This window comes from Trematomus bernacchii, unplaced genomic scaffold (genome assembly GCF_902827165.1).
Source record: "Trematomus bernacchii unplaced genomic scaffold, fTreBer1.1, whole genome shotgun sequence".
In the NCBI taxonomy this organism is placed as follows: domain Eukaryota; kingdom Metazoa; phylum Chordata; class Actinopteri; order Perciformes; family Nototheniidae; genus Trematomus; species Trematomus bernacchii.
Window position 1 is genome coordinate 14,792,014 of NW_022987582.1, and position 27,310 is coordinate 14,819,323.

General features: G+C 41.4%; 1 protein-coding gene across 2 annotated transcripts in view; it reads left to right on the plus strand.

Annotated features, from left to right (window-relative positions):
- The window catches only part of oxr1a (oxidation resistance 1a), a 192,402-nt gene that overhangs the window by 11,119 nt on the left and 153,973 nt on the right, over nucleotides 1–27,310 (plus strand). For both annotated transcript variants that reach the window (XM_034127425.1, XM_034127427.1), the window contains exon 2: nucleotides 7,036–7,121. In XM_034127425.1, coding sequence (XP_033983316.1) covers nucleotides 7,105–7,121 — 17 coding nt within the window. In that variant the 5' untranslated portion in view covers nucleotides 7,036–7,104. The remainder of the gene's footprint in view (nucleotides 1–7,035; nucleotides 7,122–27,310) is intronic.

The following is a 27,310-nucleotide window of genomic DNA, read 5'->3' on the forward strand; positions in this document are numbered from 1 at the left end:
TCCTGCCAGGCTAATGTGACCCCTATTAGATCAGGAAACGTTCTGCAATCAGGCTTCTGTGTGCGTGGCCACAGAGCCAAGGAAATACATTGGGGAGAAAGGAGAGATGAGGGACCAGAGGGGGAGAGATGTAAACAGTGGTGAGGTGCAGACAATGGGACAACCAGGGGACAGGAGTGGAGAACAGAAGGGAAGATGAGTCATCACTGCAGTGAACCGGGCCCTCATTGAAATACCACTGCAGGTCCTGGACTGTATTGTAATTTAATATTCACCGAATACTAATCATTTAGAATTAGGTGTTCTAATTCTGGTTATTTTCGCTGAAATACACTTTGAATCCTTGTGCTATAATTTAAGGAGACAAAGGCACTTGGTATTAACAGGATACTTCAGATGTTTTTGAAGTTGGGTTGTATTAGATACTTTTCTAAAGCCAAGGTGTTACCTGCAGTAGATCCCGGTTTAGCAGACCCCCGATTCTGAGAATCCAAAGTGAGGTCCTGCCCCTCAGGTAAAAAAAATGTTCTGCTGTGACGGGAGCAGCGATTTTTTTTTTTATATTATGACTTTGACCCTTCAGAAGGCCTTTTCTAGTCATTCTTTATCCAATTACACTCTCGCCAAAGCCAACAAACTTGAACAAACCTGTAATTTTCCTTTTCAGAACACGGGAATTGATGATTTACTGCTTTTAATGGTCAGTTTGTTTGTGTTTTTCTGTGACTTTGGTTAGTGCCCATTCACCCATGTCACACATTTTTTTTTGGCTGGGATTCAGCCCAAGGTAGGAGTAGGCCAGCAACCCATTTGTTCTGATAAGGTAATACAAAAATAAAAGAAAGTCATACATAAGGCCTCAGTTCCTGGACTGAAATATAAACTGTAATGTACTGTATTCCTTGAAACTGGGTATGTGCGAACTACCTTTTACTGTAGGTAATACATTGACTTTATATAAGTTGCTCTTATGACCCTACTGCAAAACAGCCTAACTATCACTCTACAGCTGCACCTGACATTGTTGGGAAAGAAAATGGGCTATTTCTTCATTTAAAATGCTTGCGCTATACATACTCTGTTACATAGCTGTTGTTTTCCTACCACTGTACTTCTTCATGGCTGTTACTGATTGAGCTGCATGCTGGGCCAGCTAATCCTGCCTCTGATCAATACTCCACTTCTCCTGCTCACACTCTGGATCGCATCCAGGACCCAGCACAGCCGATATCTTTATTTGCCTTCTCTCCTCGTCATTCATAAAGCCAGCATCAGGGGAGAAATGGAATTTACATCTAAAACATTATGGATCTGAGAATAGAATTTACACGATCTACCTGGACTGGGATGGAATTTGGCCTTGTTTGTTAGCAGTTTGTTGTGTTAACGGTGCACTAGATACTTGCTTAGCTCATCTTTGTTGTGTGTTAAATCGCTCTGTCAGCCCTGAATTTAAAGCTGTGTGTGTTAGACACAAGAACACATCGCCCCTGTGTCATTGTTGTTTTATGGCCGGCAGAGTTTAGCAAAAGTGCACACCCGAGCACCGGCCGTACCTGCTGTCCCTCGGCCTGTCTGAGGGATTCGCCTCAATCCATTACATGCTTGGATGCTGATAGTGTTTGTCAGGATACGCTGCTCGTGCGGAGACAATTAGGCTGAAACACAAGGCTGGCTTAATGAAGCTCGGCAGGGAAAACATCATCAGACGGGTTCTTCTGCCATAGAGATAGAAGAAAACAAGGTCCATTCATGTCAGGAAGAACCACATGGCTCCACTGGTGCATTGTTGTTATGTTGTGTTACTTTGGGCTTTGGTGAAAGTGTAGAAAGAGGGATAAACCATACAAAGAAGCAATAAGCCTTTTAGAGATTTGTATGATTTACTGACACACTTTAAATATTTGAATACACTTCCCATTTTTGACTATTGAGTGGTGCAGGAATGAGTTCTAAAACACGAAAATTAGTTAACATTTGACCATTTACAGTTCCCTACTCTCAAAATCAAATGTTTCTTGAACGTGTTTTTGGTGAGATGCCTGATATAAGATCTCTCGTTTAAATAAGTTTAAGAGATTTTCACAGTATTAATTACCCTAAAAAGTCCAAAGCTTATATTCGTCATAAAAACGGCGGTTGATAACAAGTCACTAAATAAGACTACTTGACGTCATCACGTGTGAAGAGAAGTCATGCGACGTTAGCGGTTTACTACTGGCGATTGTATTTATGCTTCAGAAATTACAAAGTGTTGTTAATATTAGAAGGCTATCCTGCTGATCAAAACATGTAACTATCATTAACGTGTGAAAATAAAATGAAAGCAATGCGTGTCCCACCGAATTTGCTGTGCAAAACCATATTAACGTCCACAGATGGTTCTAATTCGGCACCTTGTTCCTTTTCTACTGCCTATCTAATCAAAGCCATTGATCTTGTTACCTGTCACCCAGCTAACTAAATTCCTCAAACACAAACCAATAGATGATTTGTTTATCTATTTATTCCATCTGAAGAACAGGGAGTAATGTAACACTGAGGTATGACAGTTGTCTAATACTGACAATAACTGGCAGAACCCAGGCATTTAAAAAAGGAGAAATTTGTTTGAACAATATGTTGTGCTGGAACAAAGCAAAAGTAATGTCATGTTCATTGTTCACCATGCTCCACATAACACCACAACAATAGTTTTTATTTCTTGTTGTTATGTAGCAGAATAAGACTAAGTCTGTATTTTGTTGCATAACTCTGTTGTATAATGACAATCCTTGTATTGTAAAACTTTACGTATACTATGCATACATTGAAACAAAGCTTGCAAGATAGTGCTGCTGCTGTTCTTAAACCAGCCCTGCCACCACCTTAACATTTACATGTGCGCTCTGAGTTTAAGCTTTAAAATATCAACCTATTATGTTCTGCATTATTAGAATTTCTAAACAAATATAGCATTAAACCTCAAAAGACTATGCAGCAGCTGGGTTCAATTCATGTTTGTGCTTCTATTTCAGTTTTTTCTTTTCCTTTCTCCTCTATAGCTTCAAGTTGCATTACATTGTACTGTATATTAACAAAATCTTACCTGTGGGGTTCCCCAAGGCTCGATTTTGGGCCCCATCCTTTTTCTACTGTACATACTGCCCCTAGGTTCAATTCTCACAAAACACAACATCCCCTTCCACTGCTACGCCGACGATGTACAGATCTATCTGCCACTCAATTCAAATGTAAACTCATTACAGCTATTGATGGACTGCTTAGCAGAGATCAAATCCTGGCTGAGCCAAAATGTCCTCAATGAGAGCAAGACTGAGGTTATCTTTTTTGGACCCCAACCTCCAGCCTCCCAGGTTGATATTCTGGGATCCCTCAAAAATAATATCCTCCCCTCTGTCACGAACCTTGGAGTGACCTTCAATAGCGCTTTTAAATTTGATGAGCAGGTCAGCAGCGTAGTCAAAACCTGCTTTTTTAAAATACGACTATTGGCCAAGACCAAGTCGTTTTTATCTTTTAAAGACCTGGAAAGGGTTATTAACGCCTTTGTTACCTCGAGGTTGGACTACTGCAACGCTCTGTACGTGGGTATGGACCAGGCGTCAATTAAACGCCTGCAGCTAGTGCAGAACGCAGCTGCACGTCTTCTGACTGGCCACAAAAAGCGTGACCACATCACCCCAATTCTGGCCTCACTGCACTGGCTTCCAATTCGGTTCCGAATTGATTTTAAACTCCTTTTATTTGTTTTTAAAGCACTAAATGGGCTGGCTCCAGCCTATATAGCTGAACTCCTCCAGCGCTACACCCCAGCCAGAGCTTTAAGGTCTGCTGACCAGCTGCTGCTGGTAGTGCCCAAGACCAGGCTTAAAACCCGAGGGCACCGAGCCTTCGCAGCAGCTGGCCCTAGGCTCTGGAACACTCTGCCCCTCCATGTGAGGTCGGCCCAGACCCTAGGGGTTTTTAAATCTACTCTTAAAACACACTTCTTCTCCCTGGCCTTTTAGTCAGAGCGGAGCACGACTTCCTGACTTTTCCTTGTGTTTTTTTATTTTTTATATATCTGTTGTAATTTATTGTCTTTTATTGTGATTGTAGTAATGTGTTTTTATGATTGTAGTATTTATTACATGTACAGCACTTTGGCCTGACCAAAAATCGCTTTTAAATGTGCTTTATAAATAAACTTTGATTTGATTTGAATCTAAATCCTGCCTTAATGCATTTTCAGTTTTTGTCTTGGTCCAGTCCAGACCCTCTGAAGTTAAAAGGTTTGTTATTATTTTTCTAAAGGTAGTGCAGGGTTTGCTAAAGTGCTCTTTGTAATCATTGTAACCACATGGAACACTGACGAATGGCAGGATGAATCACATTTAAACAGAAATGGAAAAGGAAATTATGCGACTGTTTGAAATTTATCTCTCACTACTTCCTGGGCTCTGAAGTAGTTTCATCTCGTTAATGTCTCCATGCTGCCATATTGATTTGAAATGTTTCAGTTGTTAAAAACCTGTTCAAACTGCTTGGCCTAAATCTCATCAACTTTTGTATGGATTGCCATGAAATGTTGTGCAGACACCCATGTTCCCAAAAGAATAAACCATAAACTATTGTTCAACCAGGAGGCTGACATTAGTGATTCTAGTGTCCAACTGAACTTATCATGTTCATCATTTTTTTTTTTTATCATATAATATTTGTTCCTGACGTGTTATATTTGATTGACAGCAGCTGGCAGGCTGGCCTCCAGCAGGGGAACAAGATCGTTTTAAAGTAACTTTGGCAGACGGTGTTGTTAACATTGGTCCTGTAAAGTAGCCAACCACATTTCCATTTGTACATTAAAATTATGTTTGTGCTGCAGCTAACTAGCTAATTCGCTAACTTGCCTGCAGAAAGTTTCACGTCACATTTTAATTTGTCAAATGTATAACCAAATGCCTTAGATAACTGAAATGATCATTTGCCTTTTCTGTACTGTATGTCTATATATTGCAAATACTGTGCATGTAAACTCGTTAAACTCCTGCCAAAATGCTGCTATAATTTCAAGCTATAGCTACCTGACCATTAGCATGTTAGCTTTGTCCTTTCAAACACGATGGCATAACGTTAGCATTCACTCAAATCTCATTTATTGGTGTAATTGCAAAGCCAGCAGTAGGAGTAACCACCTTGGAAAAATGTGTGAACACACAGTTATGTGTGAGGTTTCCTATTCTTCTCACTCTACACAAGTTGTGTGAGGGCTACGCTAGCAAATCTTTACAGAGCTACTAACATGGCTGTAGACTTGTATTTTGAGAAAATCCGTTATTTTTACAGTTGTGAGGAAATGTTGGAGTGTGAAACTTTTGACAAACTGTTGACAACAACTTTCACCCGTATCTGGGATGCGTGTGTATTTGGCTTCTGAGACCCCATTTACACGGGAACGTTTGCGCCGGTCAACATGTCCGTTAAAGTTGAAATCTTCCGGACAAAATTAGTAAAGTGCCGGTCAGAGGTCTTCTTTGTTATTTATTGAGCTTTAAAACAAATTGATAACGACTCTATATAATAATATAAGAATAATAAACGGAGCCTCTCTTTTCCTCCCCCTCTTCTGACAGCCCAGCAGCTGATCTCTGAGCAGGAGAGGTGGGGAGAGGGAGACGTGGGGAGAGGGAGGCGGGGCTATTTCATCGTTATCAGAAAATGATTGCATAGAGGCGTACACACGGAGCCGTTTGACCCCCCAGAGCGTTCCGCTTGCAGATCTATCCACCTTGGGACCCGTTATCGTTTGCGGGGTCCGTTTCTATCGTTTTGTTACGGCCTTGTGTAAACGAAAGGGCTATACGCAAGAGAAACTATGCGGATACAACCCGTATCGTCCTCGTGTAAACGGGGTCTGACAGTGAGACTACTCCAATCCTTAATCTAGTTAATAGCATTATAAAACACACGTCATACCTTAAGAGTAAGGCAATGTCAGAACCATAAATCCTTACTGCAGGCTGTATTTAAAACAGTTTTTGTTTGTAAAACTCAGTCTGCCAAATATGAAACATAATAAATATAATGAAATACAAGAAGAAATCATAAAATTCAATAAGAATCAAAGGCTGCTTTCCTGTGCTGTTATCATCTGTGAATCACGGAAACCACAAATTGGCAGCTGCACTCCCTTGGATTACTTACAGGAGTGAGTACATCCGCGGTTTCTATGTCGCCTGAATGAATTATCAGATGTTTCCAGTGTCACACTACTTTGTTAACCTTTACGCCTGCTTATTCAGCTCCCTCCGGTGTGCAGGCGAGGGGAAACCCATTCCAGGTGTTATAAATAAGATGGTGGAGGGGTAAAGAAGGTGGATGGTGTTGAGCTGAGTGTTTTAATCAGCCCCTTACCATTCCCTTCCCTGTGGCCTTCCACTCATCTCATTACAGACAGTACAGGGTGAGAAGTGAGGCCTGCATAGACCTCGGCATTAATTATTGAAACATACCTTCTTTTACTCCAGCTCCTCCTCCGGAGTCTCTGATGACCTTAACTCTCAGCCATTATACAATTTTCTAGGCGTAGCACAGATATCTAGAGACCCAATTTGGGAATCCACCCATTCAGGGACTGTGCTTCCTAATAGCCTGCATGTGACATGTTTGCCTACACAAGCAAATATATAGCGCTTCTTTTTAATTGCCTTTTAATTGTTCCTCGTCGCTCCGGTTGAGCTTCTGTGCTAATTAAATCCACCCTGTTTTCAATCGGTACTGTTGTGATAAAGTAAAGCGAATAATTATTAAAGCTGACATTTGACTCCATGCATTGTCTTTGTCATGTTGGCCGAGTTATGCTCTGCTCATTTGCCTCCTGCCGTGCCCAGTCAATTTGAATCGCTCAGTTGGAGGCCGGCTAATGGAGGTTTTTGAGGTCAGCATGGCCAAAGCATTGAGACAACTTGAGGGCAACGTCACAGTGATGCAGAAAATCTCACTCTTATCTCCTTCTGTCCCCCGTCCCTGTCTCTTTTTTTTGTGTGCATGCAGGTTTGAAAAGTCAACATCAAACCGCGACCTACCAGAGCCTCTGAGCAGGAGAGAGAAGACGCTGCCAAGATGTTCAGCACCAAGAGGTCAGCACAATGTCACTTTTGATATATTCTTATCTGCTCAAAAAAAACAAGCCCGCAAGAAATCTCAGGGAATTTCAAAATGGCTTCTGCTGATAATGGCTGACATTTCTGGTCAGCTACATTCCGCTGATTACTATGGATATGAAAGACGTTGATGTGAAGAAATGTGAAGGTTGATTCCAGTTCCCAAGACAAAATAACCCCTCTTTATTTGTTGTTAAGTTTCATCTTTAAAGCCGGCTGATCAAAAGTTGTGTTCAATGGCATTAAAACGCATACAAACGCTGCTGAAGGTTAATCCAATGTCTCTGTGTCACTTTGAAATGATTACTGATAATCCATCATAACATTTTTGTCAAAAACAGACTTTTCATATAAAGTGTATGAGAGCTGTAACCCAGCTTCCGGTTTTGGGCTTGCTGGCTGCGCATCACTCATTCACCAATGGGTAATGTTTATATGGATTTAGGAACTTCCCCTCGATTCTATTGGCTCTAACGGTTCAAAAGTGGTGTCAATCACCAAAATCGACCGATGGGTTCCAGAGATATGGAAAATGCACCCAAATGACCCCAGAAGTGTTTTGTTTGTTTCTAAATCTCTCTTAAAAAGGTCAAATTTCACTTGTTTTGCATCAATCTTGATACAGGGTACTTATTATATGTTATAGTTTGGATTCCTAAAGCATTTAGTCTATCCCATCATTCAAGGGTGGTTTTCACTATAAGTAATGTTTTTTTTTTTGTTCAATCTGAATTTACTTTAAAATAAACATCTATATTGATTCTGACTTTTCTACATCCAACTCAACTATCATTGCTTTGAGAAAAAAGATTATTAATTTACCCCTTTTTAGAAGTGAAGTTATAGTCATTTGTTCTGGGAATGTCATTTTCGAGCCTGAGACCTGAAAAACAGGCTTGGGGCTTAACAGGTTAATACATACAGTTAAGCCATAAAGCAAATTCACGCAGTAGGCATATAGATTAAAACGTAAAGTAATAGCATACAGAACAGTACAGCTTACAAAGAACAAATACAATCTCATCCTTTTACAACAAACACTAAATGCTCTTTTTAGGTTTTTACTAACATTGTAATCCGGCTAGTAATACACAATTTGTAGCAATATAACAGTAATCTAATTCCTTTTTTTTTATGTAACGGCAAGGGAAAACTGTTATCTATTTTGTATCCTGATTATGCAATCCCAGTACATGTATTCTGTTACTCCTCAAGCCTGTGTAGACCCCAGAGAACCCTTTTAAACCGAAGTGTAAATACTCTCACACAGCCTTTGTATGAAGTGTAGGTAACCTAGTTCACAGTCCTCCTGTGTTGTGTGTACATTCTGTATTTTTGATGTGACCTGCAGTAGCGTACAGTCTGCATAAACTATTTATCACTTAGGCTATTCTGAATGTTGACTGCAAGGTAGAAGCGGTCACATGTTTATCTAGTATGTGTAAGGTGGGTGTGTTGGGTGGACCAAAACAAAATTATTCTGGTTGTTTCTCTCATGTTGTTTAAATGGAACAGTCCACAGCTTGGGTTGGGTTTACATTAAAGTGTATTGTCTACTCGGAACAACTCATGAACTAGTTTTGAGCAATTCCATGAACTGTAATAGTACATTAGGAATGGATAAGGTTGCAGTGTGCAGGCTTTTTCCCTTAAAATCTCATTTTGTTTTGACAGCCTTCAGCTATATATCCATATGAGGTTCTGTGAAGGAATTGCAGCCTGCCTGACTGTAGCTTTTCAACAGGAAATATTAAATCAGTTGATGTGCATTCAATCTGTATATATTGGATAGTCCAGCACATCTACAGCATGTACAATATAAATATATATCTATCATACAGAATCTAGTAGGAGGTGACTATAAACAAAACCCCTCTTCCTAAATAGAGGTCATTCATACTGTAGCTTGGCAACAGTAACAAGGCACGGCTGGCCTGTCAAGCATTGGATTTCCTCAACATGATGACGCAGTGTGCATGGGGCTGTGGTAAGAGAAGGACTAGTACGTTTGCATATTTTTGAGTAGTGGAGTGAAATGTGCCATGTTTGCCTCTGAACTGTAGTGGAGTAGAATTATAAAGTAGCTTGAAATGGAAATACAAATGGCCTGATGTAACGTACATATATATCAAAAGTTAGCAAAACTTGTAAATGTACTTAGTTACTTCCCACCACTGGTCATAAAGCCCTTATAAAGTGAAATTGATCATTGAAACTTCAAAATCAAATAATAAAGCATTAAATCTACCCTTTCGGTTTCTGGTCCCACCAACCAAGCCTAGCATCTCAATGTGAAATGACACAGTCTGATGTTACATTTTTCTCCCTGTCTCCATATTTCAATACAAGGGCTAACTAGCTGTACACTGCAATACAACATACAGAACCCAATTATTTATTTCCATGTCTTCCCTTTTTGGGGTTTGAGGAGCTAGAGCTGTTTAATAGTTTGCTGGTTACACGTTGTATGCGTTGTAGGTCAATGCCAATCCTAAAATGCAGCTCTGGAAAAGATTAAGAGACCCTGCAGCACTATCAGTTTCTCTGGTTTTACCATTTATAGGTATGTGTTTGAGTCAAATGAAAACAAATATATATGTCATTCTATAAACTACTGTCAACATCCTCTGTGTTGGAATTCAACAGAGACTGGAATGGAATGGCTGCCACACATGTAGAGATTGAGATTTAAGAAAGAGTGGTCTCTTAATTTTTTTTCTCCAGAGCTGTATTTTGTTGTCAGTCGGGGACAAAATGTACACTAAATTAGAGAGGCCCTATTGTGCTTTTTGGGGTTTGCCCTTTCCCATTTGTTATAGTTTTTTTTTTTTTGTGCATGGTCTGCAAAGGCCAAATTCCCCCCTTCCAGAAATGCCTTGATTGAACTCCTTTATTTACTTCCGTAACATAATGACATCAATATGAACACACACTCTTCTATTGGCTAGTGCTCAAACACATTGCGTGATAGGCTAAGCAGAGGGACATATCTAAGTGGTTGACCAATCACAACAGAGCCAGCAAGCCAATCAGACCAGACTGGGCTCTGGTTTTAGACGGAAGGTGAAAAGAGGTGCTGGCAGTATTAGAAAAATAAGGACATTTGTTAACATTAAAGCATGTAAACATGTCACAGTAAAAGCACAAAATACAAATATCAACCTGAAAATGTGTAGAATAGGGTCCCTTAAAGTTTTTTTGTCAGCCAGGACAAAATGTCCACAAAATTAATAAAGCAATGTGTTTACAGTAGGACGTTTCTGTTATGGTAGGATGTGGGTGGGTAAGGTATCATGATGTGATGGGGACTGTGCTGTCACGATGCAGCAATAGCATCCATCCTCCGTCTCCTCGCAGTGTGTGATCATCTTGCTGTGGGTTAGAGGATGATTAAACCAAGCCAGCACTCCATCTTCAGGGAGCTGTGTCAGCACAGTCCATGACACGGATACGCTCAAAATGACTGTAATAGGTTGCAATCTTGGAACTCGAAAGACTCCAAAAGCTCATTCAGATTTCTGCTGAATACGAAACAAAGCCTTTTTCTCTCGCTAAACTGCTGAACGAGACAGAAGGCGAGTGAGGAAATCTGTGTTTGTCAGAGATAGCTATGTGCTGTTGTGGCGTTATCTGTTGGTTTTTAATATTGGTTTTCCTCTTGCGTTCCCTCGAGTCATCTCAAACAACACAATGCCAGAGCCAAATTAAAAGTCTTGCATTAACATTTAATCAAACGTCTTAACATGGCAGTTTGGCTTTGATTTGAATGGAATGAAGTGTGGAACCGAGGCATGGAAAATAAATCCAAAGCATTTGCACTTTTGTGCGTCTGACTTTGTTTAATGCGCTCGCCTCTGATGAACCGCTTCACTGTTATGGATAAACTGAGAGCGCACGTATCCACTGCTTGATGGTTTGTGTCTACATGTGCTCATTAAAATGTAACTGGAGCGCCGTTAATCTGAGTCTTTCATTCCGAATGAGAACATTTATGAAGTGATGCACCATAGCTTTGATTTGGGTTACACATTTAAAGCCTTCCTTGCAGCAGCTGCTTTTGCCTGCTAGCATAAATAACGCGGAATATGGTTTTTTTCTGATTCCTTCTAGCTTTGTGAGTAAAAAGTCATTATGGCCGAACAATAAAAAAAACCTGCTATAATTACGGATGATTTTCCAAAGAAATATGACTTCAACACATGCTCAAGTGAGATCTAAAACACACATGCAATTACAGCTTATCGCCTTAGGTGGCGCCAGAAAAAACTAATATTTACCAAGGCCGTACAATCAAAGAAATGCACAGTAATTACAGGGGTTTCTTAAAAAAAGGATGACTTCAAGACACTTAAGTCAGATCCAAAATGCACCTGCAAAACTTAAATATATAATATATCAAATGATTTATAATGTTTCAATTGATTTAGTTTGATTTGTTTTTACTTTATTTTTTTTTAAAGGCTCTGTACCAAACACACATGTTTTGTTAGATCTGCAGAATAACACTTTTGGGCCTTGATATGTTTGCAGCTACATAATACCTAATTGAATATAGTATTTGAACACATATTTTGCCTTTCAACAAATTGTTTGCCTCCTGCAATCTCCATATTGTTATCTCAGTAACATTTTGTTTTTTGTGCAGCTCTCAGACAGACTGTGTAGAAACTAGGGATGCCAGAAACTGACCATGATCAAAATCGAAAATCGGACAGCCCTGGCGAATATTAATCGATTATTCGACACCCCCCCCCGATATAAATAAAATCGAATTTTAAAAATAATCTTCGATTATGGAGACTGTAACGAATAATCGAATAATCGCTGGCATCCCTAGTAGAAACCAACATTTTCCTTCACTTTCAGTTCCATGAAGGTAACTGTATAACTGCGGGTTGTTTACAACCAGCATAAAAGCCAAAGCTACAAATACCCAACACCTGCTAAACGGCTATTTCCTTTATACTGCTGACTCTAGGCACTTTTGAAGCACCTGTTTTCACAGGTTTTTCGAGGTTTGTTGAATGTTTATTTTTGTCATTTCCTCGAGCTAAAAAGTTTCACACCTGGCTACTGGCTGCCTTTATGTGGACTGGTGTGGGTGGACAAGGATTCAGTTCAGGACCTAGAGACATCTTACCATGATGTCAGCTGTTGTGACTACTTTTACTTCTAACTATTCTAAAACACACTATGCATAGATGGAGGTTATAGCTCTGTTTGCAGTTCACTTTTGGGACTGTATTTGTTTAGTTTCTACCTGAAATGCTTCAATAGTATTCAAATAAAATCAAAATTCAAAAGTAATGTAACTCCAGTTCTGATTCACAACACGTCTCAGTTTGATCCCCAGTTTCCAGTTGTATTCACTCAGCAGTACAGTATGTTCCCAGACTGTGGAGGTGTTTTATTTTGGACAACTGTCACAAAGAGACATTCAGTTTCCTGTCCTTAGTTGTCAGCCATGCAGGGTCATCAATTAAAGTACTTTTTTCTAGCTGTTTTTGGGACAGGAACAGGAAATAACTGTCATGCAGGCAGCAGCAGCTCACACAGAGATCATGTAGAAACGGAGTGAAAGTGTCACAACAACACCGGTAATTGCTATCAGTGAAAGCTGTTATGAAATTACCACAATATGAGTTGGACTCATTTTTGGCAAAATAGTAGACCTCCCTGATTAAAGGTGGGGTAGGTAAGTTTGAGAAACCGGCTCGAGATACACTTTTTGTTATATTCCATGGAATGCTCTTAACATCCCGATAGCAATGAATATCATAAGTGCTTTGACAAAAAATCCATTAAAAAAAGTCATCTGTGGAAGCTGTAGTACTGTAAAAAGCACGACCAATCATTTTAGCCGGCCCGGCTAAAATAACTGGATGGCCTACCTGCCTGTCAGCCTTCCATCTGTGCACAAACTTATCTCGTGCCCTCATTGGTCATGTGCACGTTCGTGTGTGTTGGAGGAGGGGCTCTGTAAGGAAGTGGCAGATTTTTTCCGGCTGTGTATTTTCAAATTCTAGCGCACTCGAGCTGGTTTCTCCAAAATTACCTACCCTACCTTTAATCGTCTTTAATAGTTATGCTCTCTGGGGTTTTCCCTTTCCTGTAGTGTGTTTTTTAAAGGTTTGTGTGCATGTAAATGGTCTACAAAGGCTAAAATCCCTGTGTTCTCTACAGAGGGAGTTTCTCTCCCTTCACTCTCTACCTGAAACACATTGAACTCCTTTGTTTACTTCCATTGCATAGTGACATCACTACGTAAATCAAGCGCTTCAATTGGCTAGCGGTCCTACACATTGTACGTGACAGGCGAATGGGCGGGGCTTCAGTTAGCTGCCGGCCCCTTGAGCCAATGGAAGATTTATGTTCAAAACCAAATTATGGAATCTTACAGGAGTTTTTTTAAATGGTTAAAATCTAGTAAAAACTACAAGTTCAATGTCCAATGACTGAAATGTTCCTTCGGTAAATATATATATACAAAATGTACTATTACTTTGATTAAACTTAAAACTTTTAATTTGAACAATTTTGAAAATATTTGCGAGTACACACCCTTTTAATGTGCATACAGTTACACATTTCAAAAGTATTGTAAAGATCAGATATTTGATAACAGTATTTTTGATCGAAAAAATTACTTGAACAACTAATGGATTATTACAAAAGTTGCAGATTCATCCGTTATTGTGCACGCCAAATCTCACCACTTTCCACATTGAATGCAAACAGAGTTTGTGTAATGCATCGTGACTGGGATGCGTGCTGAATGTTTATCATGGGACGCCCCATTATAGTGATGCATTGTGGAAAGGTGCCTTCCTGGGGTTGCTGATATGTTCCCCCCCCTCCGCCTCAAAGGATGACTCATCACAAACAATCGGAACAATGGAGAAAGTAAACACCTTTTATCAGTCGTTCCACACGCTCACCCATGACATAACAGTTTGTCCTCGGAATACTTTTGTACCACGATGACATAACGTCAATGTACCTGGACCTCTGCACTTATCTATACACCAATCGATATGTCACATATTCCTCATGTTAATTAAGCTTCTAATGACACGTCTGTAATTACAGTCCTGACGAAATATCCGATCCGACATTGACCCCCCACTTATCCTGACCTTCGTATGGAGTAATTGGATATCTAACTGTCTGTAGCTTTGTGCTGTTGATCGACATCAAGGGGCCTTGCACTTGATTACTTATGTATGCAGAGGGGAGAGAATGGTGTCTGGGGAGTAGAGTGCATGCTGGGATGTGTTAACCCCCTACATAGGCCTGCTGATCCAATCATGATGAACAGGCCGACTCTCCTTGGAGCGACCTTGAAGAGGGTGCAACAGTGTGGCTGTGACTCGTTCAAAGATATTCTCTATTGTGCACTTTGAAGACTTAATAATTTATTAGGTTAGGCTGTACATGATTGATTCAGTCGAATACTAAGTGAGTTATTTGCATTTGCTTACACTTTATTCTTGGCCACAGGAAGGACTTGTTTTCTGAGAGGCTGGCAGGTGTCCATTATAATCTAATAACATGACACCTCAATATCCAGTCAGCATTTTCACTAACTTTGTACAGCAGTACGGGATGCAGTGTCCTGAACTGATGATGGAAGCAACTGAACTTGTACTTGGTGCTGCAGTACCACAGAGACCCCTCTAGCTTCACACAACTGTTGTCACATCTTGAGAAGGGTCTAGCTGCAGAGCTCCAGACTCGGACCCACCCCCTTTTACGGACCCTTTCCGGTTCTGACATTTTAAATTGAAGTCACATTTGAAATGGGTATTCCAGAGTTAAAATAGCATGTTACTTTAGTTTAAATAAGCCACAAGACATCCAACACAAAGACAAACAATACATATCTATGGTAAAAAATGATATTTAAAACAAATGTAAAATATAAAGAATAACTTGGAATACTCTATAATATATCAATCTACTGTACGACTAAAACAATCAGATATACATGTATAGCACAACAAAGGACACTTTATCTATTATAAAAGTTGTTTTTTAGTTAAATTAAAGTTAGTGTGAGTACAATATGTGCAAATCATTCAGGGTTTTTGAAAGTGAAAAACACCAAGGATACTATGAAGCTGTGAGTTCTCTTCAAGCTAGATGTGATAGGAGTATTAGATATACAATATTAGTTTTTGTCCAAACTTCAACGTTGTTTTTTTCAATTCATGAAAATGTATCCTAACATTTTAATCGCCAGCGGTTGTCTTTTTCAACCCTTTTGTTGTACTTTTTTCAACCCTTTTGCGTCAAAATCAAAGATGGAAACTTCAAAACCGTAGTCAACCAAATCTATTAAAAATAATAACATGAATATAAGACCAATTTTGAGGGCAAAAACAATAAAAGGGATGTAGAATATAACCAGTGAGGTACAAATGAACGGATATACTCCAGTGACATGAAAAACGTTATCACAAATGACAGGTTAGAGCAGGCATGGGCAAACTAAGGCCCGCGGGCCATATACGGCCCGTTGGGCTTTTGAATCCGGCCCGCCGAATATTGGTACAAAATTGTCCAAATTATAGTAAAGACCGCATTCATTTAGCCTTTTTCCTGCAATACCCGGCATTTCAGTTGATCCCACCAGATGGCGCACTCGACACAAATTACCTTTGCTGGAGTCGGCAACCCACCAAATACGTCACGCTTACATTGGAGGGGGTCAAGATTAACCTGAGCAATAACGGACCGTCCACACAGCAGCGTTAAAAAAATCTTGAAACGCTTCTGCCCATTCACTTTGAATGGGGTGACGTCACTTTGCCTCACTTTTCGCCGAACTGCATTGTGGGCAGGCGAGCGGAGATTTTCAGGATTTTCAGGATTCAAAGTTGAACAATGTTCAACTTTTGAGGCTGAGGTGGAAGCGTCAGCCAATCAAATCCTGTGTACGCAAATCTGACAGTTCAAGCTCTAGCCAATCAAACGGCGTGTATGCTGGGAGAGACATACCGCAGGTCATTTCCTCATATTCCAAAAAATGGAGGAGAAATTAGCGGTAGGGAATCACCCGGTGCTTTATGACCAGTCCCTATTTACCTACCGGGATATAAACCGGAGGAGCCAGGCATGGAGGGAGGTGGCAGAGACAGTGGTATGTTTTCGCCTGTTTGGGGAGTTTATATCCAGTTTACTTCGGGCTTTTTTGCTTCGTATGTCGGGGGCGGGAGATTCATGTGATTGGTTGTTGGTGCCTTGCTCGCAAAAAATCCCCAAGCTTCAGATACGCCCACCTCCAAGATTTTTTTAACGCTGCTGCTGTGTGGACGGTCCGTAACAGTTCACGGTTAGTAGTACAGCGAATACAAATTGTAACAAGCAGTAGCGCTGAGAAAAGGGACTAGAACGCGACCACACACTTATAAAAAACACTAACCAGCTTAGTGTGATTCTGTTTATTTGGTGTAGAAAACGGTTTATGCCACAATATGATAGCAACAAGTAGTCGAGATAATAATAATAATAATAAATGTAATTTATAAAGCGCCTTTCACGGGACCCAAGGTCAGAGATAGTCTGATTAGCTTCGGTTGCTATGCTAACATCACCTGTAGAATGCCAGAGAAACGTTCATAACCGCGTTGTGATGCCAAACAGCGTCAATTCATACTGAAACACATTCACTGATGGGGATGGGGGATATTTATCAGCTGCTTGTGTGACAGTCGGACAGCGAAGACTTTACAGCGGCCGCTGCCGTGAGTTAACAGTAGAATAAACGAGCAGCACTGCAGCGGGCGGTAATTCCGCTGAACCACATTAATAAACAATGCACCACGGCACTCTGGAGAAAGTAAGGTTGGAGAAGTAGTTCTTTAATTTAATCTGGCTTCGTATGATTAAAAACTACCCGACGCAGTCCTCTATTGATGTTGCGGAGAAAATCAGCGACGTAAAACTCTGTGTGGGTCATAAGAAGGCAGGTAAACGGTTACGTCATGACGCAAACGATGACGCAATAACTCACCTTTGAACCTAATTCACCTTTGAACCTGCATCTGTAACAATGAGTGGACCAAAGAAAAGAAAAGTCGACAATGAGTGCCGAGTGTTTAATGAGGAGTGGACAGCTAAATATTTTTTCACCGATCTGCTACTGGCCCGGCCCATCTGTTAAATTTTAAAACTCATAGTGGCCCCCGAGCCAAAAAGTTCGCCCACCCCTGGGTTAGAGGCTCTTTCCTAGCGAGTGTTGGAACTGCTGAGAACGCACAAAGAGTGCTACAATGAGAACCAGCAAGAACAATATGAATTTAATCACTCTCCCGGCTCGAGGTGTCCGAGTGTGTACCTCCACTGCTCTGTTCCACAGTGCAGACGGCAGCAGCTTTTTGATCAGGCAGACTTCAATGCAGCACGCACTGGGCATAGGAAGTGACAGGATCAGTAATAGAGCCAGAGGACTGCTAAACTCTGCAGGAACGTGATGAGGAGAGGGCTTTCTGCTGACACTGGGAAGATGGTGGTATCAAATGCCAAGGAGTGCATTCATTCCAGAGTAGGACTGGATACATTTGTCTTCTGATTGAATGGTATTAAATCTGTAGAAGTCCGTTTAAAATGAAGCCATCGTTGAGTCTACTCTTATTGATTAAAGGAAGTTGATCTGACTCAACCACTCTATTGATTTGTGTGCTATAGAAAGATATTGTACTTTGCAGTTGGTCGAAAACCAGTGACCAGAGATACAAATCTGAGCCCCTGCTGTGCTCCGACATGCAGATCACCAGCCGAGCATTACAGCCGCTCCACTGATCAGCATCGCAGCCGGTCAGTTTCTCTGGAACATGACATCTTCTGTTGTATTCTCCCAGGATTAGGCACGTCTACAGATTACTGCAGGTTGTTGGTGGTGGTAGTGATAATCCTAGCCCTGTGCTACATTCTCTGCTCTAATCGCCAGTAGGATAAACACTACTGCTATGACAACAGCAAATGTATGTTGTGGCTGTCAAACACATGGCCTTGGTCTGTTCTGAGTGCACTCTAGCAATTTAGGCAACAGAGTTTTTTGAAAATCCGATTCTATGCTCTTTCTGTTCTGATGAAAAATGGTTTCATGAATGCAGCCCTGACATCATTCAGTCTGTAATTATGGGAAATGGTGACCTTCATGCAAGTATACCCAAGCGTGTTTAGTGTTAGTGTGTGGTCAAAACAATGAAAGTGGTTGTTGCATTTTGGGATGAAAAACATCTTAAACCTGAGTACACTTGAAGAACTTTTGTATATTTGCACTACCTTCGATGCTGTGAATGCCATTCAATGCCAAGTTTCAAAAAATGAAAATAAATAGTTGAATCTTCAACGTTAGAATTAGTAGCCATCTATTTAGTATGACACTTCACTATCAACATCAATGCATGTTTCTAAATGCTACACATTCCACTCTGTTTACTGGCTAGCAAGTAGCTTTTACTTGTTCACTGCTGGCAAAATGTGTTTCAGACCTTTTTAACCCTCTAGAAAAAAGCTCCAATTTGCAACAAAAAATAGTTACGTTTTTTTTGGGGCAGACAGCCAAAACAATTAAGCTAAAAGACATTCAATTGTTCGTAGAGCTGAAGGGATACGCCAAGTCGGGTAATCCTGCGTGGGTTAGTCACTACAAATCACACCTTTTTAGTATTACATCCACTCATTTGAACCATAGTTTTATACAAACATAATGATGCAGCTTTACACATTAGATTAGCATTTGTATTGCACATGCAGAATGATAGACATGATGTGGTTTTCATTTCTATGAATGCTTTTCTGTATCTGTGTTATTTAGAGTCACGACCCCTGAGTCACTGCTCTGTTTTGCAGCTTGTTGTTGTTGTTGTTGACTGCTGTAAACTGGGGCAACATGTCATTCAGGTCACATTTGAATGTTTAACCAGGATACATCCATTTAATATTTACAGCATCTGTACTATGAGCGGCTGTTTCCATTTCACCCAGCACATGTTTGTCTTTTATTCATAACAATACCCAGCATTCTCTGGGTAATCAAAGTGAGTGTTTAGGGATGGGGTGGAGCTCCACCCTGAGGGTCCTCCCCACCTCATAAACTGTAACATCACCAGAACAGAAACAATAAAAAACAACAAAAAAGGTCACTGTTTTTATAGGATTTAACGTGCATGTTTTCTCTTTGAGGCAGATGGAGTGTTATTTATCCCCTCTTACCTCCCCCACAGTTTCCCACCCCAGCACATGTCACTCATTTTGATGAGCTGTCTGCTGTAACCTAGGGGAGGTGTCCACCTCTCGCTGCAGGCTATAAATGTGCAGGAAAAACAACAGAAATGTTCAGTGTTTTTGAACACGTCTTTATCCAGCGGTCACATGTTCCTCACTGCTCTCTGTTGTTGTTGCTGTGACCTTTCCACAGCTGCACGACAACAGCAAACACTGTACACCCCTGGAGCAGGTTTATGTGCATGTGACTTGTCATTTAAAACCTATTGAGACTATTAAAGAGGCCGTATGCTTTTTAGGCTTTTCCTGTAGTATGTTATATAGATTTATGTGCATGTAAATGGTCTGCAAAGGCTAAAATCTCTGTGTTGCCCCCAGAGGGAGTTTCTCTCCCACACACTCCCCATGAAACGGCTCGGCTGGACCCCTTTGTTTATTTCCGTAACATAGTGACATCACTATGTAACGCTCGCTCTTTTATTGGCTAGCGCTCCAACACATTGTAAGTGATAGACAAAGGGGTGGGACATATCCAACACATCCCTAAGCGGTTGACCAGTTACAATAGAGCTGGCCAGCTAACCAATCAGAGCAGACTGGGCTCTGGTTTGAAGATTAAAGCATGTAAACACATTACAGAAGAAGCACAACATGCACGTATGAACCTGAACGTGAGCCTTATAGGGCTCCTTTAAGTATTTGCATTTTAATAAATGTTCCTTTCAATAGGAGTATGTTGGGGATGCAGAACAAATGAACATCCACACGTATCCTCGGGAGGCTCGATCGTTGGAAAGTATTGCCTCACATATCAGATCAATGTACAGAGGTTGAATGTCACCTAGTGAAATTGGTGAAAGTGAGCCTGCAGGCTATGGGCACCAGCTAATGAAATTTTGATGCCGCTTTATTTAGAACTATATTTTTAGAGGATTACGTTCCAGGCTCCGTTTCCGACTTCAAAGGCGAGCTTTCACCACTGCTAGGGGTAGGAAGTCTATCTGCACCCAGTATAGGATGGTTCCTAACAATTTTGTGTTTTGACTCAGACCGCTTCCATGTGATCATTTTTAATCTGATTCGCTTGATTTCTTTCCTCCTTTTCCCACTTCACTCTGTTAATCCGCAAAGTGAGATACGCAGTGTGTTTGTGTGTGGCTCTCTCCATTTAGATTAGTGCTTTCATCACTTTTCAGATGAGAGATAGAGTTTCTATTTAAACGGTTCTGGACTGGTGACAGCTTTGCCCCAGAATAAACACTTTATGGGCGTTGTATGTTTGATCACGTTAATATTTCTGCTGCTCATGTGCATTCATATCCTAGTGCTGATGTGAATGCATTTTATTGGTTGCATTTATTTAAGTGTTGAGTGCATTTGAGCAGGGATGCACAGTCTATGATAACAGTCTTATGTCACAATCTCGTGCAATCTTTTTTTTTTTTCATTTCTCCTGTGTTTACATTAGCGGGGAGATCAATTTCATCAAAACAAGCGCTACTCATTTATCCCATTTCTTCTTGTTATGCAACCTGCAGGAAAATCAATCCACAAGCAGCAATTGAGAAACAAATGCGAATACTGCATCATTTGAAGCGAGAGCAGATTTATGGTCGAAGCCAAATCATGGAATCATACATAAGTCTGTTTTTTAATCGATTAAAACACTTGTTCGTAACTTTAATTTAAAATGCTTAAATCCATTGTCTAACTCTTTCATTCGGTTAATATGAAAAAAACTGGACTATTAGTTACTGTTACTGTTGCATACAGTATCACATTTTCAAGGGTATTGTAAAACTAGCTTAAACGGCTGAAGAAAAACAACCAAATGATTATTAAAATACAGACCAGACTCACCTTCTTTCATTGGCTTTTAATGTGATTAATGTTGTTTCCTTGTAATGTAGTTTTGTCAGCTCGATTTTCATTTGACTTTTATTTTTTATATCTGTAAAGTATCTTTGGGCATGTGCAAAAGCACTTGATAAAATACATCATTATTTGTACAACATTTTTTTGCAGATGAATCTTCGTTATTCTCATTTAACCAAAATGGTGCAATCTGAACATATTGATGGAAAGCAGATTAAAGCATATACTCCAATTATGCAGCACTCGTACTGCAGTTCCTGGTTTATGATAAATATCCATGTTGCATTCAGATACGGTCGACCTCTCGCTTTAGCGCCTACCTTCTCATTACAACCTCTTTCTATCTATTTGTACCTCCCTTGGCTCCTTTCTTTCAACTCCTCTATCCCTGGATGGATGGTGCTCAGCTAGGTGCAGCAGCTGGTGCCCCAGGAGATCTCTGACCTGGGGTGAACACTGCAGAAGAGTCAAATTAACGTTTTATTTCATTACTCACATTTAAACCCCGGCAGCAGCAGCAGCTCTCAATGTCATCCAGAGGGTAAACGCTGCTCAACCAGGGGGAAACGACACCATCACCATCGCCATCACAACAGCACCATCGCCATCACAACACAGAAAGACCACACAAATGGACATCTCCATAACTAGAAGCAATGCTGCCGTTTATTTGAACATCACTATGTATTTTAGACCTAATCAGTTATTTGTAATGCCAGAAACATCTTTCTCTTCCTGTTGTCTCTTCCTCTCTTTATCTCAGCGGATACAGTATTATACATGCAAACAGATTGGGCCAGCGGTAGCCAGAGCGCAGCGGGGAGAACACCTCGGGGTGCTTGGATGTGTTTGTTAAGCATGGTAATCTGCTGGGGGGGAAATGGCAGAGGAAAAACAACAACAACAACTGCCACCATTTCAAAGATGTGCAGGCATTCTCTATATTGGCTTTCATCCTTGTGGCTCAAAGTATTTAATATCTTATGTAAGGACAGATTAGGAAAAAGAAATACTGAGTTTATACAAAACGGCTTCAAACAGCCGCTGGTTAGGAGTCAGATATGCAGCTTGTTCGGCTATCTCCCTCTGCCATTGCATCTAACTCAATTTGCTGACTGCTGTGACATTTTTGTGATCATGAAAAAGTGCAGAGGCTGAATTTATTGTTGCTGGGCCTCTGCCTTTGTTGATGAATGCGCTCTGAGCTCATCCTTATCTGGCAGGAAGCATTTAAACATGAGGCGTACCATTAGTTTTTCTGCCTTTTTTCAAAATTGACCGATCAACCATGGCATCCAAGGACAGCCACGTTGGATATAAAGTGACCAAAGTCTAAGTGATTCAAATGAAGGAGTTCATGGTAGTCGGTGGAGAAAACAAATGTAGGAATCATCTTTCATTAGATATGTAGTATGCTATTGTCGAAATGACATACTGTAGTATCTTTCATATATATCTGGACTGCATATTTGGGAATTTCATTTACCACATATGAGAATGACTAATTATTTTAGAATTATCCCAATTTAGATATAAAAAGTTTAATCAAAGGGAAAACTCGACCCTCCACTTTACGGCCCTAGTCCGGAAACTTTAAAGGTGAGCAGTCGTGATCAAAATGAAGGCCAATTTTAAAGATAGTTGTGGTCCGAGCAAGGGTGTTAATAGTATGGTGTAGAAATTGGGGATGGGGGGGCCGACATAATACGCCACTCGCCCATTTTAGCGTCATGGCTAATGTAATCCAATTGTGAGATGTTGTCTAGTCCAACGGTTTTCAAAGTGTGAGGCGCGCCTCCCCGGGGGGCGCCGGAGAGCTTCAGGGGAGGCGCAGCGTGATAAAAAAATTGCGAGAAACAGTGAAATCTAGCTAGTTAACTTCAGCTAACTTTATGCGAGCGGCAACATGGATCGATTGTTAGTCAAGTTACCTAAAGTGAGAGAGGAGAGAGGAGACAGCGTCTGGCAGAAAACGGAGGAAGTATGACCACGATTATTTGAAGCTAGGATTTTCATGGACCGGTCCTGGCAGGGGCGGACTGGCCATCTGTGTGAGAATCACAGAACGGCCAGTGGTCAGCGGGCCGTTGACGGCTGGCTCGGTTCGCTGAAGGCTGGCACCGCCCTCTATTTTAATTGTAATAATACTTACTTTGATCAAAAGCAAGTACCGGTCAAGGCTGCAGCCAGAGGATGATCTGCGTTTATTCCTGTCAAGGTTCAAGGTTCAAGGTTCTTTATTTTGTCATACGAACATAGCTACAGTGTAGTTATGCAGATGAAATTCTTAGGTCACAGGCTCCTCCAACAGTGCAACACAATAACACAGATAAACAGAAAAATATAGTGCAAGTAAATAGTAATATAGTAAATACAAAAGAAAAATAGTTAAAAAAAGTGAAATAGTGCAATAAGAGTCTATATGCAAGTTATTGGAATGATATATTAGATAAATAATTACTAAGTAGCAGATGAATGTTATGGATGTTGTTTAGCAGTCTTATTGCCTGTGGTATGAAACTGTCTCTGAGTCTGGTGGTTTTAGTCCTGATGCTGCGGTACCGCCTGCCAGACGGCAGCAGGCAGAACAGTTTGTGGCTGGGGTGATGGGGGTCTTTTATAATCCTGAGGGATTTCTTCCTGAGCCGCTGGGAGTAAAGGTCCTCCATGGATGGCAGCTCCGTCCTGGTGATGTACTGTGCAGTTTTCACCCCCCCTCTGTAAAGCCTTACGGTTGAGGGCGGTGCAGCTGCCGTACCAGGCCGTGATGTAGCCAGTCAGGATGCTCCCTATGGTGCACCTGTAGAAGGTCAGGATGCTCTCTATGGTGCACCTGTAGAAGGTCAGGATCCTCTCTATGGTGCACCTGTAGAAGGTCAGGATCCTCTCTATGGTGCACCTGTAGAAGGTCAGGATGCTCTCTATGGTGCACCTGTAGAAGGTCAGGATCCTCTCTATGGTGCACCTCTAGAAGGTCAGGATCCTCTCTATGGTGCACCTGTAGAAGGTCAGGATCCTCTCTATGGTGCACCTGTAGAAGGTCAGGATGCTCTCTATGGTGCACCTGTAGAAGGTCAGGATCCTCTCTATGGTGCACCTGTAGAAGGTCAGGATCCTCTCTATGGTGCACCTGTAGAAGGTCAGGATGCTCTCTATGGAGCACCTGTAGAAGGTCAGGATCCTCTCTATGGTGCACCTGTAGAAGGTCAGGATGCTCTCTATGGTGCACCTGTAGAAGGTCTGGATGCTCTCTATGGAGCACCTGTAGAAGGTCAGGATACTCTCTATCGTGCACCTGTAGAAGTTGCAGAGTATCCTGGAGTCCATGTTGAACCTCCTCAGCCTGCGGAGGAAGAAGAGCAGCTGTCGAGCTGTTTTGGTGATGGTGGTGGTGTGAAGAGTCCATGTCAGGTCCTCAGTGATGTGGACACCGAGGAACCTGAAGCTGCTGACTCTCTCCACCGTAGTCCCATTGATGGCGATGGGGGCGTGTCCCTCTCTCTGCTGCTTCCTGTAATCCACAATCAGCTCCTTTGTTTTGCTGACGTTGAGATGGAGGTTGTTATCCTGGCACCAAGATGTCAGGTTTTCGACCTCCTCTCTACGCCGTCGGTGATCTGGCCGATGACGGTCGTGTCGTCTGCAAACTTCACGATGGTGTTGGAGCTGTGTGTGGCCACGCAGTCGTGAGTGAACAGGGAGTAGAGGAGAGGGCTGAGCACGCAGCCTTGAGGGGCTCCGGTGTTGAGGATCAGGGTGGAGGATGTGATGTTTCCCACCTGCACTGCCTGGGGTCTGCCCGTCAAGAAGTTCAGGATCCAGTCACAGAGGGCGCTGTTGAGGTCTCTGTCTACATTGCATCCCTGCATCATCCTTCTGTGCGCATCAAAGACGCAGACTCATTAAAGGCTTCTCAATTCTCTAATTTCCCCTCCTCGACTCCTATCCTCGACTCCTATCCTCGTGTCTTAGTCCCGCCCACAGGAGATGCGAGCGGAGGAGTCGAGGAGGGGAACCGATGAGAGAGGAGGGGAAGCAGCAGGCGTTTAGAGAAATGAGAACTCCTCTCCTCTGAGCGGTCATTTTAAAGAGACGTCCATTAATGATGACAGGAGGCACAGCAGCCCTCTGTCTGATGGACAGATGTGTTCATGACGACTTATATATTTACTTTGAATTCATTCACAGTGCGGTATAATGAGACAATAACAGGCTACAGATGCAGACATTTATATAAATATATACAATTTCAGAATCAAACAAGTATGAGAGCACTCTCATAACACAATCAGAGACTGGATATCGCGTCGCGATGAAAGCAGTTAATAAAATAATATCCAGGGGATGCATGCAGAGCTGTCATTGGCTGAGATCAGTCCAGCCGTGCGTCTCGACTCTTTGAAACATCACTGTTGCCGGAAATGCATCCACGGAGGACCCGCGGAGGACCCATCAGTGTCTCCTCGGTTAGAGCTCCTCCAGAGAGCCTCCTCGAAGCTCGATGCTCGGTCCTCGGTGTGCATTTAGAGAAATGAGATGTCCTTCAACATGGCGCGCTGAAATCCATTTCCGGGTCACTACCGAGGAGTCGAGGAGGGGAAATTAGAGAATTGAGAAGCCTTTATTGTTCCCACTAAAGTAGGGGTGAGTGTAATGAGGAGGCACATTTGACGTTCAGTGTGTTGCCAGGAGCATATATGGATTTATCCACAATGTTGAAAATGTTTAAAATATAAAGATAAAAAGGTTTTAAAAAGTTGTTGTTTAATGTTTTAAGGAGGTGACGCTACTCAGCCTACAGGTAGAGCCTGTCGTGGTTTCTAGCACACATTCTTATGGGCTTGACTTAACAGGACTCTGTAATGTATTCAGAGAAAGTATAGTGGTCTCGGAGCGCTATTAAAACCTAAAAGCCCATGCTTTTCTTTATTGAGAGGTAACCCAATGTGACATTGACTCTGATTTATGACTTTACAACAGAATGCAACGGCATGGTCAAATTCCAATGTCATTACTCAAGCTCATGCCTTCAAACACTAAAACTACTATGCCTTCCTCTTAGGGTAGAACCACAGTTAGGTGCATGACCGTTTATCCCTCACTTGTTCAAAACAAACCTAGAAAGGTATGAAATTGAGTTAATGAAGCATCACCTTGAAACTGACACACTGGTCATGACATCCCTCTTGGCTTTTTAGCTCAAATTGCATGGTTAAAAATAGAGTTGTAGAGAAATCATAGAGACATTTTCGTAGTGAACGTGGGTATTACGAAAGGGAAGGTGCCAGTTCTACTCACTTTACACCAGGTTCACAGAAAGGCTAAGTTAGTGGCGCCGACGACACGCCAGTGCTCATCAGCTTTCTACACGCAGCTTGCTGCTCGCTCCACTTACTTGACAGTGTAGCATGCTTTTTCTCTTCCTCCCTCCGATCTAAAGTAATGCAACTAAAGTGGCCTTGGAGGCTATTGAGATTGTACCATGTGCTTTAGTGTGGCTACATGTACTTCTGTTGTCCAGAGAAATGATGTAAGAGAGAGATGCTGGTTTTTGTCAAAGTAAAGTATGCCTAAAAACAAACTCTACATGCGACTTGAGGTCCATGAAACTTTTTAACCACACTTCATTTACAACTATTAAAATAAAGAATTATGCTAGTATGATTGGTGTTGGGAAAGCATCTTGTTTACTTTGTTGCAGAGAGATAGATTACGGGATGAAACCACTCTCGTCTGTATACTTAATATGAAGCTATCAGCCAGTTAGCAGCGTTCTGAGAGGAGCTTACCTTTGTGGTTAGACGCGACTATTTGTTCAAAAACATCAATGGCGGTTATTAAGAACTTAACTAAGATGCTGCAATAGCATGACTGATATCAGAAATTAAGGGTATTGCTTCAGTAAAAGAGAATCAAAGAGTCGGAAGACTTTTTCGTTGGCTCTTTTCCGATCTTGCTTTGGCAAGTGATTGACAGATGGTTTATCCAATCACCTGCCGAGTATTTTTATTTTAAGCGCCTGCCCTTGTTTAAACCTTCCATCGACCATTTCTTGG